This window comes from Aptenodytes patagonicus, chromosome 5 (genome assembly GCF_965638725.1).
Source record: "Aptenodytes patagonicus chromosome 5, bAptPat1.pri.cur, whole genome shotgun sequence".
Lineage (NCBI taxonomy): Eukaryota > Metazoa > Chordata > Aves > Sphenisciformes > Spheniscidae > Aptenodytes > Aptenodytes patagonicus.
Genome location: NC_134953.1, coordinates 14,642,660 through 14,655,434, shown reverse-complemented (window position 1 = coordinate 14,655,434; position 12,775 = coordinate 14,642,660). Strand labels below are relative to the sequence as shown.

The following is a 12,775-nucleotide window of genomic DNA, read 5'->3' as shown; positions in this document are numbered from 1 at the left end:
TAGCCCTTCCAAACACATCACACACTGTAAATATGTGGCAGTTATTGAGGATTTATTTTCAAAGAGCATTACTTTGAAGGTGTTGCTCTGTCTTTGGTATGGACTATGTATATTTTTGCACAGCTCCATACATGGAAGTCACTTTCTCAAAGAATCTTACTGGTTTACTTTTTAAATTGTACACAGAATAAGTGGTGGACAACTTCCAGTGTATAAACCCAAGCAAAACAAACAGGCATTTGCACAAGCTGCGAGTTAAGCACTACAAATATGAGTCCATACTTACAAATATGATTAGGAAAAAAAACCCCACATGCCTGCTTAACTTTGAACCCACGTACAGAGTGAGACATTTTAGGGGCTTCAGATAAGCACCTTCCTTTATTTTATAGAATCATAGAATCATAGAATAGTTTGGGCTGGAAGGGACCTCTAAAGGTCATCTAGTCCAACCCCCCTGCTGTGGGCAGGGACATCTTCAACTAGGTCAGGTTGCTCAGAGCCCCGTCCAACCTGACCTTGAATGTTTCCAGGGATGGGGCATCCACCACCTCTCTGGGCAACCTATTCCAGTGTTTCACCACCCTCAGCGTAAATAATTTCTTCCTTATACCTAGTCTCAGTCTACCCCCCTTTAGTTTAAAACCATTACTCCTTGTCCTGTCACAACAGGCCCTGCTAAAAAGTTTGTCCCCATTTTTCTTATAAGCCCCCTTTAAGTACTGATAGGCTGCAAGAAGGTCTCCCCGAAGCCTTCTCTTCTCTAGGCTGAACAACCCCAACTCTCTCAGCCTTTCTTCACAGGAAAGGTGTTCCATCCCCTTGATAATTTTTGTGGCCCTCTCCTGGACCCGCTCCAACAGGTCCGTGTCTTTCTTATGCTGAGGGCTCCAGAGCTGGACACAGTACTCCAGGTGGGGTCTCACCAGAGCAGAGGAGAGTGGCAGAATCACCTCCCTCGACCTGCTGGCCATGCTTCTTATTGAGAAATCTATTTTTCGATACGTTATAAAATCCATTACAAAATTCTGATTACTGGCAAGCTTTCCTATATCAAGTTCTGTGATTTCTGGGATTTCCCTGAAGTTAGAGGCATGCAATATATTCCTGATTTACTGACCTACAGGAATCTCAAGAATGAGAGATCTGAGAGCATCGGCTTGACTCACAGTGATTTTACGACAGAGCTGATGGAGTATTGTGAAAACCTGAATTCACATATTGGGAGGAGGCAGATAGTAGTAAAGAAAAGCTAACAATGGAAGTGGGCTACTATCAATAAATATGAATGTATACCTAGTTCAGTGTCATAAAATACCCAAATTTGCCACAAAAAAAAAGGAAAGAAGATGATGTGCTATCATACTCCCTTTCAAAAGAGCAACAGCCAACACTACTTGGCATTGACAGAAAAGAGAGTACGAGAGCACAGCAAACAGAGAAATAGATCCCTGTTTAAATTCTAGGACTTTATACAAAGAAGTAGGGAACTGGCATCTCATTTGGGATAAGCTGTTCTTTTTTCTGCACAGATTTTTAAAAAAAAAATCTGATGCTTCTCCAAATGTATATATTTACCTTTTTAGACAAAAATCCTATGATTTAAGCAGAGATAGGCAGAAGATCTTAACCACTATGGGATAGCTAAAGATTAAACACATTGTTGAAGCTTTATCTTGTTACGTGTGTTAAGAAAGGACTAGGCTTTGCCAGAGCTTTGAGTACAAGCATGTTTCAACACAAAATAATACACTCTATCCCTGCTGTAGGTTATCTAAAAGAAAAGCTTTCTGAGCCGGCAGTGTGCCCAGGCGGCCAAGAAGGCCAATGGCATCCTGGCCTGTATCAGAAATAGTGTGGCCAGCAGGAGTAGGGAAGTGATCGTGCCCCTGTACTCGGCACTGGTGAGGCCGCACCTCGAATACTGTGTTCAGTTTTGGGCCCCTCACTACAAGAAGGACGTTGAGGTGCTGGAGCGTGTCCAGAGAAGGGCAACGAGGCTGGTGAGGGGTCTGGAGAACAAGTCTTATGAGGAGCGGCTGAGGGAACTGGGGTTGTTCAGCCTGGAGAAAAGGAGGCTGAGGGGAGACCTCATCGCTCTCTACAACTCCCTGAAAGGAGGTTGTAGCGAGGTGGGTGTTGGTCTTTTCTCCGAAGTAACAAGCGATAGGACGAGAGGAAATGGCCTCAAGTTGTGCCAGGGGAGGTTTAGATTGGATGTAAGGAAAAATTTCTTTACTGAAAGAGTGGTGAAACATTGGAACAGGCTGCCCAGGGAAGTGGTGGAGTCCCCATCCCTGGAGGTATTTAAAAGACGTGTAGATGAGGCGCTTAGGGACATGGTTTAGTGGGCATGGTGGTGTTGGGTTGACGGTTGGACTCGATGATCTTAGAGGTCTTTTCCAACCTCAATGATTCTATGATTCTATGATTAGCTTGCCGTGACCCAAGACCTTACCCTTTTCCTGCAATTGATTTTAGGGACCAGGTTTATTTCTGTGTGACGAGTCATAAAACAAATGGCAAGCAGAACACATGAGGTTGCTAACAATTTCAACCGGTAATTTATGTCTTCTTCATTGAAATGATCTGCATGCATTGCTTTAAGGTATCCTGTACACCTCCAATTCTGATACTAAATTAAAGCTTAAATCCTGCAAAACTCCAGATAAGTTTTTTTTTTAAATCTCTATCATTTTATGTTCAGAACCACATAAAACTTTTAGAGTCTGCATTATGTATTTGTTTCATCACAAATACAGCAGGAACCTCAAAGTCCAGGTCAAAATGACAAAAAGTACCCTCCAACTTTACTGAAGTTTATATATTATGCTTTTTAATAGAATGTGAATTAATTGAATTCTAGTGTTCCTGTATATACCATTTTAATTCTTCACGGCAACAATTTTTTTCAATGGCCACAGTCAAAAGGTCCTATCAACTCAATTCACAGGAACAAATCTATTCTTATCAAAAAAAGAAAGTTTGAAAAATACAAAGATTACTCTTAAAAGTTAGTTGAACAAGACACTTTAATTACTTACATGTTTACTTATTACACGTTCCTATTCTGTAAGAGTATAAACCTACAAAAAATGTTTAAATGCCAACATGGACACCTGACAGCATTTTAGTACTCTAAAACTTTTTATGATGTCATCTCCTTTCATACAAAGATAGAAGCCTCATTCAAGGTGGCTCCTTTCTCAGTGTCTTCAACAGCAAGATTAAACTAAGAAAAAAAATCATTTCCAGAAAATCATACACTCTGTGCATCTTTTCTGCTGTAATTACTTCATGTGTAGAAAAAATAGATATATTTTTCATTTTTTAGTTGAAGGAAATCTATTTGTGTTTTGTGCGATATTCTTCCAGGCACACGTAGATATAGCTACTGTTTGTTTATCTTCAGTTCTCTAAAATTAATAACAAAACCTGATTTTGTCAAAATTAAAACTGTCTTACTACTACATGAAGAAGTTTTTGTCTGAGCACTGAGGACTCAACAAATAACTGCGCGAATGAAACTTTCCTTTAGCCTCTCACAGATGAAAAAAAAAAAAAAGGACCATACAAAAAGATCTGCAGCCTTAGATCCCATGATACTTGATTTTTAGATGTCTGAAAAATGCAGAACCCAGTTTTAGGTATATAGGTGCTGTACATACTGCACTGGTAGAGTTTAGACTTTTAGAGTAGGATTCAAGCCTATTGACATGCACTAACGGCACTAACCAAAACAGAAATGGGGCAGGAGGGGAAGAGCCTTAAATTCCTGCATGTTAGGGGCATCATGAAAATAGGTATTTCTATCTGCTGAAGACCTAAACTCTAAATTCTTTGCTGATAGTAGGAGTCTCTGCCTTTCCTTTCCAAGAAATCAATGTCAGAAAAGGCAATTCTCAGTGGCCTCCCACCCCATTTTTATAACAGTCTAGGCTCCTCCTCTAAGGAATGGGAAGCTAGATATCCATTTTCTCCCTCTGCTGAGATTATTCAATTTACTTTCCACAGAAGGCTCTCTTAATATCAAACTACATATCTTCTTTTAAAAAACCCAACAAAACAAAACAAACAACCTCAAACCACCAACCAAAGAAAAAAATCCTCAATCCATTTTTAAACAATGTTTTTAAAATATAACCAGAAGAGGAGGTAGCAACAGCATTGCCAATCTTCCATATATGCAACGAGCCTGAGGCTTATAACACTCAGCCAACAATTGGAGATGGATTCATTTCCCTACTCAGTGCGAGAGAATTTACTCTCACATCTGTCAAAAAAGAGTTCTGCAATCTGATCTTGGTGAAGTTACTTCTGTTTTCAAGTTCAAGCTTTCTAATAACCATGCAGAGAACTCATGATTCATTGGCCCAGGAAGAGTACAGTAGGAACATGACATTTCATAGACCCCACTAGCTAGGAGACACTCAAAAAACCAGAAACCAAGATTCCATTCCCAAGACAGTTTTTGTATTTTATGCAACATATTTATCCTGATGACTAAGTCAGTGTCCCAGGAGATGAGTCTAGGACTTCAATCCCTCCAGACAAGATAGGAAATTGAACTTAGGCTTACCCTCTTCCTAGGCAAGACTTAAATAAGTGACGTAAAATATAGCCTCTCGGGGAGATTTTTAAAGATGGTTAAGAGCTTTAACTGCATTTTGTAATTTTTGGTGGTTTGTGTTAGCTGTGTTCTGAAAATGCCAATTAAGAGCTCTTCAGAACTACTTTCTGGACATTTATTATGTATAGTAGTCTTGGGTACTGCCCTGCACCATTCTACAAGATGACAACCTGCATGAGGTATCTGTAGTGGCATAAATCTAGTTACACAAGGACCGTTATTACAAGTACGCACCAACTGAAATATGGCAGCTGTGGTTTTCAAGTGACAGTAACAGGTGAAGGGATCTAAATTTTACCCAAATTCTGCCTTAAATGTCTAAAATGTTCCTTGAATTTAGCTTCAGCATGTCTAAAATTAAGTATAAAAAGAAAGCTGACACTTTGCTTCAGAGTAACAATCCAACTGGTAAGGGATGGAAAGCCTACTGGCTTATAGGCTACAAGTAGGTATTACATCAGAAACCATCTAATTGCATCCATCATTTCTCTCCAGCAACCATCAGTTCCATTTTCTTCCCTGGACTTCTGTATTGAAAGTTGTGTTTAATACCAGAAAAAAAAAAGAACATACTTGTTTTGTCCAATTGTTTCGAAATCCTTCACAATAATTGTCAGGGAAGATGAATTATCCAGAGCAATTCCTTTTAAGTCAAATTCAAGAATCTGAACAAAAAAATGGAGCAAAACCAAATTATAATTACAAGTTATTTGTAAATTAATTAACAGCAGAGTAGCGTATACAACAAAATTATTCAGAAATAAATTTTGCATTTAGTGAGAGACAGACCAGACCAGCTTACATTTGCAAAAGCAAAGTTAAAAATCTGGGAACATGCTCATAGCACATTCTTGATTTGCTAGTTACTAGTAACAATAACAGAAAAAGAACTGAACTGTTTAATACTGAGCCATAACCTCTTTTGCAGCTCCACTTTCTCACACTAACATAAGTATTTTCTTATCATTCATAAGATCTGATACTATTCCCCTGCAATACTGGTTGAAGTCAGTTGCTGTTGAATTTAGACAAATATTCGTAGGTTCCCTTTCTTTGTATTCCTGATTACAAAATGTAAGAATAATCTTTAACTTTCATTTCTGGTTGTGAAAAAACACTACTAAGAAAACATTTTCCCCAAGAAAAACATTACTGAAGATGCAAAACTGGACCAGTCCTACAAATAAACCCTGAGGCACTTCAACACATGATTCATTCTAATTCTGTAGGGTTTTTTCCTTGTATACAATAAAGGATCCAATTATGTTCCCATACATGTGGCTAAGCAATGGCTGAATATCATTTGGTCCAAAGTAAGAGGGAACAAAACCAGGCCACAAACTCACCAGATATCCATCTACTTTTACATAAAAACATTACTTAATGAATTGTAATACATGGCGCAAGATGAATCCATTCACCTGCATTTACTAATACCTTGAAAGAACACATATCACTAGTTCCTGTTTCTAAGCAATATTCACAACTGTAGAAATTGACTTACCAATTTTACAAACGTTTTTTCTTAAAAAAGACCAAGAATTGATTAAAAAAAGTTACCTCATTCCAAACAGGATTAAGTTCACTGTCAATTTTCTTTGTTTTCTTTTTTTCATCTGCAAATACAAACAAAGTGTCATGATCTGTTTTTGCTAAAGCGCTACACAAATATCACAATCTTTCCTTTCACTTTTCAAAAGAAAGCTTGAGCTTTAAACCAAACATTCCAATTCCTTTTGCCTCTTCCAGTAGCTGCACATTTTACAATCAAAAAGTCCCCTGGGCAATTTTAGTAGTTGAAGCTTTTTCTTCTGTTTTGTTTAAGCATACCTAGAGGTATTCCCAAAAAGCAAAATTAATGTTTAGGTTTCTCAACCTTTTATAACCCTTGACTGCAACTTCAGTAATGATGAAAGAAGACAGACTAAAAGACTTGGAGACATCAAACTAAACAGTAACCTCAAAGTGATGAACTTCAGTAGTAAAGAAAATGTGTTACACATTTACCATATCCGATTTACAAAATACTTGTAAGTGTTTAGCTCTGAAATAAAATCACTTGGAAAAAAAAAATCTTAAGAAGATATGCTTACAGCGTCAGCACTTTCTGCTTTAAATGAACAGCTATTAGCAGAAATACACATGCATATAAGAGGAAATGGAGTCCTTCCTGAAAAAATGGTTTCCAGAGGTTATGCAGATCACTTCACTGACATTTACGGTAGCCTAAAAATTACAAATTTTCCATACTTCATGGTAAAATTTGCATTTGGTCAACCTACAAGTCATAGGAGCGTGGGGTAAATTATATATAGTGTGGCATTTCAATTCAAATTCCTTCTCCTGAGAGGAATAATACAACTCAAGTGTTGCAGAGGCCCTTTGCAGGCCCCCCTCACCTATTAAAAAGGGAAACAAAATTCTGTTCTTACAACAGGTTCAAAGCAAGTAACATGCCATGGCTTTATTTTTACTTTTTGGTTGCACTATACGTATACAGCTCCAATGGAGAACAAGTATTGACACAACACTCACTGGCAAACGCACAGCTCTCTAAACAGAAATTGCATATATTAGTGGTAACAAATGAGTATATTTAAGTACGGCCAGTAAACTAACTGCTGATCTATAAAATGCTCAGCACCACAAGAAGGCTAAGTTTCAGACACTCCTTGTATTTAAGGACTACAGTAAAGGTAATAGCATTTCTATTATTCGCGAGTTATGGCTATACTTTGCCAGGAAAACGTTGCAAAGGCCTGGAAAGCAGGAGTAAAGATATGCCACATGGGCAAGTTCATATACCCACTATTCAAGCAGTAGACTGTGGTGGCTTTTTTTATTGGGTGAGAGTGGGATGTACTGAAATAAGAAAAGTCAGCCCATACTGCAAATTGCGAGAACTGACTCACATTTATGTAACAGGAATTGTCTACAATTTATACAGGATATTGACTCACATCGTACCACAAAGGAAAGAGCATTCATAACATACCATGCTGTAGGCTCGCATCTTGCAGAACAAAGAACTAGTTAACATGCTAGTACGAGAAATTCAACTTCATGTTATCTAATAGGAGACAAAGCATTTTCAGAACTGAATATCCCAGAATATCTGGGGTTTGGCACTGGTACTCCAAGTCCCCTTACAAATAGGAGCTGGGAGTCAGGGAAAAGATGTTCTCAGTGCTGGTGAAAAAAGGAACAGTTGCAGCTGTTTGTAAAGGAGGTAGTGAATCACAGACCTGACCCTGATGGAACTAATGGATAAGTGTCCTATGATCCCTGCCTAAGCTCAAATGTAACTCTGTAAGGTAAGGAAAGCCCTGGCTTGAACAACAGTCAAGACAATTCTTGACAAGGACTAAAATTTTCCACTCTGGACTATTTTCATAAAAACAAGAGTAAGATTTATGATTCTACTGACAATATGCATATTCTAGATTATACTAAGAAAAAAACTTTGTGTGTTATGCATTTGTGTGAAAGTTGGATGAAAAACACTGGGAAACACAGCTTACATTGGGTTTTAGTTGTAATTTTAGTCAGTCTGAGTGTAGCATTCACATTCCTCAAGCATGTATTTTTCATGTATTTTCTTCACTTTACTTTCTTTTTATTACACTTTTTATTCTTTTAATGCACAGGGGGTTTTTTGTTTTGTTTTTTTTAAACTGTTGGCAAAGACCTTTCTTCTTCCACCAAAAATAATCTTTGCCGAGCAGGGTAAGATGGACTGCCCAGTTATTCCAGAAGCTCACATAAGTTTCAGGTCCTCAGGCAGCCTTCCTCTACTGGTAATGAATCCAGCTACAGTAGTCAAGACTGTAAACCACATCAGGATAAACTGTAAGATAGGGCAGTCATCATTTTTAGTTTGGCCCTACCAAGAAATAAGAGTAAGAAATGATAATGGATACAGGTAGGACACTCTATATATTTGTTTCTTTAACAACGAACTACAATAACCTTGGTATTGTAGAAGAAATAATTATTTGCTTTATCTTGATAGAGGCTTTATCTTGATAGATACTACCACATTGTTTAATATTCTCAATTGGAAATGAATGTAATAAGAACTTAGTGATAGTCAATGAGATGACAGTGTTCAAAAAAATTCATTCAAGATGAGCTGTTTAAATAATAACTGTTCCATCATTAGAAAGATAATTACAGTACTGCAAAACAACCAATGCTTACATCTTAATTTTTTTCTTCTATTATAACTAGTATTTTTATCAATTTCAGCAGGTGGGGAATAGCAGAAGCAAACATTATCTTTTAGAATGGTCTTAAGTCTAAGATTCAAAAGAGAATCACATTTCAGTTCACTAAGTTTTCCATAAAACTTTTGTGAATGAAGAATTAAGATTGCATGGTGGTAGCAACTGCGGGATCAAACAGGCAGACCTCCAAAACCCAGGAAATTAGTTAGGGTAATTTAATTCTCTGCAAAACAGAAAACATAAATTTAGTGAATAATTACACTCTAATACTCTTTTCTTTTACACACTGAAATATAAACTATATATAGCTATGTACTACTGCAGGCCTGCTGGAAAGCTCTTAGATTAAGCACAAATGGAAAAAGAAATTTTATTCAAATTGGCCCAATCAAACTGAATGCCATTTCACATCAGTTTTTAATGCATAAAGCTGAATGAGGCAGTCAAAAGGAATGATCAAAGCACTAAATATGTCCTAGTATTGACTGCACATATAAGGAATTATGTCAATTTTTACACCCAAAGACAAGAATCTGACACGTTTTTCTCCAGTTTGGTATATCTGACAAACCAAAAGAATTGTGCTGGTTTAATCATTACCACTTAGTGTCACTTCAGCAAATGACAACAGTTTTTCATATTAATTTGACTAATAATTTGTCTCACGTAGAGTGATGATGAACTTAGAATTCTGCATTAACAGCACCCAGTTCCAGACAGCAATACTCGTTTACTCTCAGGGTGTAGTTCTCTTTGAACAGTGAGTTGTTCTTAAAGTAAATAAAAGTTCCATCCCACTGGACTGAACACAAATGTGTAAAAAAAAGTCAAATGCTTGCACAAAACCCCTCTATTGTAAATAAGCCATCACAACACAAACAGCTGCCTATTTCCTCCTAATATGTACCTGTCACTGTATTAATTGTACTGACTGTATAGTCTATAACTAGCTTAGTTATACAAATCTGATGAAGTCTATTCTATACATAGATGAAACTACAGTAACGTGTGTGTTAACATATACAGTGTTTGCAGAGTCACTTACATACTAATTGTTGTAGGATCATGGCTTTTTTCTTCACAGCAGAGCCGTAAAGGTCTAATCCTGAGAGATACTGTGTATTTTCATTGAAATCTTAAAATTACTGAACCTGACATCAGCAAAGGCTACGTAAGTTAAAGTTTGAAAAGGCTAACGAACAAAACACTGTTTAATGAAACATCAACTTCCACAGCTATTTTCTGTCAAATGAGTGCTGTTCTCTAAGACTTCTCCAAGAATACTCCAGAGTCAAACAAGAACATGAAAATGTACTGCAGGGCTATGGCCAAAGTCCCGCAAATGCCGGAGTTTTTCCCAGTCTGGAAAACAAACTCCCAACTGTGTTTTTTATGTCCCCCAGGAGCTACGGTGGGTATGTACTACTGTTAAAGACTGCTGCCCTTTGACATACACCTTCCCCAAAATAAGACTGGTTTCCTATCTCTACACACTAACAGCGTGAGGGGGAACAGGCTGTATATAAAAAACACCTATAAACATAAACAGCCAGAAGTTTTTCATATTTCAAGTATGATCCCTACGCCCTTGCACCGGGCCACCAGGTACTGCACTTACAAACTAAATCAGACCTGCTCAATAGCTGACAAAAGCCTGGTATTTTCTGGCCCCCTTGAATCACTCTGGACAGAAAGCAAAAAATCAGACTGTTGGTAAGTAGTAAAACCACATAAAAAGAAGTGGCAGGTATAATGAGAAATTAAATATCCTACTAAAAAACTGTCACAATTATATAGTTGTATTTAAGACAATGGTTAAGCATGTTTGTGAACATTAAAAATCCCAGTTATAGCACATAAAGGATAAACATAAACTCATTCCTTGAACGCCTGTTGCCCAATTTCTGTGTTTGGATAACTGAAGGCCTGAGAAACAAATCCAGCAATGCAGGAGAAAAAAAAAAAAATCTGTAACTTACATTTACTAGGTAAAACTTAATTGCATTAGAGCACACAGTAGGAGCAAAAGATTACAAGGAGGAATTAAACGGACACTTAAGGCATAAAGAAGCAAAGGCATAAACCAACTCTGGATTATGAAACTGCAGGAACAGAGCTAACAGAAAGGCAAAACTGTGACAGGAAAGCAAAGAGAAAGACAAGAAACTGAAAAGAAAATATGAATGCATAAGCAGCAGAAACAAATGGAACAAACCACAGAAACTACAGTACACCAGTAACAGCACTTTTTGCAGGGCAAATAAAATATTTTAAAATTAGGAAGTTCCAAAAGCTACTGAGACAGACTCAGCCACTTGCCCTAACACACAGGGGGGTAAAAAAACAAACTTGAAAAAGAGGAGGAAAAGAAAGGAAATTGAATCTTTCTGATATTGAAATAAAGTATCCGAAAACTTTTTATTTTGGAAGTTAAGATACTGGACATGCACTGCCTTGTCCTTTTCCAGCCTCCAGCAAAATGTCATGGTTTCAGATTTGGTTTCTAAAGGTGACAAACCCCTGCAATGATTTTTCATAGTTTAGGAAATACCATTTCCATTTCAGTGCACAGTTAGGAAACCAGGTCACCAGGAATTAAGATGACCGTTTGTCACAGTTTGGTTTAACGTATTACATGATCCAAAATTGCTTGGAGGTTTCTGCACCTTAAAGATAAACCAATACTTGAAATCAAGTTCCTTTAGTCTAGCCAAGTGAGGAAATGATGGCAACAGGTAAAATATACTGTAAAATATAATTAGCTTTACATACAAATGCTAATTTTATCACACTGTTGTCTTCTTCTCCCATACATATCTGATGAGCGATGCAAGTGTAATATGTGGTTTCCTCCCTAAATATTTTAAATTGAATAATCTCAACAGGCAAAATTTTAAAGTGCAATTCAGTTTGTAAAAAACAAAACAAAACAAAACACCTTCAATAATGGTACTACTGTTTTTCAACATGCTGGTAATAACAATAAACCAGTCACAATAAAAATTGGTGTAACAGTGAGCAGTGGCTGTGCAAAGTAATCAAGACAGAGGAATGATTTTTTCAGATGGAAAACAACAAGGTAATCTTCAATACCAGAACTAAAAGTGGATTTATCTGTGCAGTTAGATTTTGCTTTTAAAGCAAAGGGCTAAGCCTTTGCAAAAGTTTGTAAAACGTGGATCCTGAAACAGAAGCACTGCTGGCCAGAAAAGACCAATGCACTCCACCCAGTTCAAACTTCATTCAGGTAACTCCTGTCTCTCTATTTAAAAAGTCTTCCCTAAAGTTACATCAGATATAACTTCAGGAAAACACATTTTCACAGATTTTCAAATACTTACATAGGGCACTATCCTTCAGAAAAGCTCCTCACCGAGTACATTTATGACAGTTTTCCTTACCTTTAAAAATAACAGAAACAATAGGATCTGGTTTCCCAAACTTGGTTTTAGGGATATTGGTAGCAGATTCCACAATCACTCGAAGCATTGTTTCCAGTCTTGACTAAACGTCGATTGTTACCAAAGAAATTCAAGGAAGTCTTAAGTTTCAAACTCCTTAACTTCTGGACTGAAATGCTAGCAGGAAGAGGAGGCAGGGAATAGCTGGTTTACAGTAAAGAAGGTCTATGGGTGGATCTATGACAGACTAGTTACTGAAGGCTATGAAAAAAAAAAAGTACCTGTAAATTGACACCAAGTTCAGTGTTGCTGCACAAAAAGAGCTCTCGCTAGTGAAATCCGGTAACAGAAAGGGCACTGTGTAAAAACGAGTGCAGATTTTTTTTGTTGCTTTTATTCTTAAGCTGCGTGATTAAGTCTCTCGTAAGTAACCGAGGCAAGAATAAGCATAAGCAACATAAACATTAAGCACAACTCCAGTACTCAAGATACATCACATCTACCTCGTGGTATACCAA

The 12,775-nt window shown here is 37.3% G+C and overlaps 1 protein-coding gene across 2 annotated transcripts in view; it reads right to left on the bottom strand.

The window, feature by feature from the left end:
- MYOF (myoferlin) overlaps positions 1–12,469 on the bottom strand; it is a 72,587-nt gene extending 60,118 nt beyond the window's left edge. For both annotated transcript variants that reach the window (XM_076338768.1, XM_076338769.1), the window contains exons 1-3: positions 12,258–12,469; positions 6,191–6,246; positions 5,204–5,295 (exon numbers count right to left, since the gene is read on the bottom strand). In XM_076338768.1, coding sequence (XP_076194883.1) covers positions 5,204–5,295; positions 6,191–6,246; positions 12,258–12,345 — 236 coding nt within the window. In that variant the 5' untranslated portion in view covers positions 12,346–12,469. The remainder of the gene's footprint in view (positions 1–5,203; positions 5,296–6,190; positions 6,247–12,257) is intronic.
- Between the last annotated feature and the right edge of the window lie 306 nt (positions 12,470–12,775).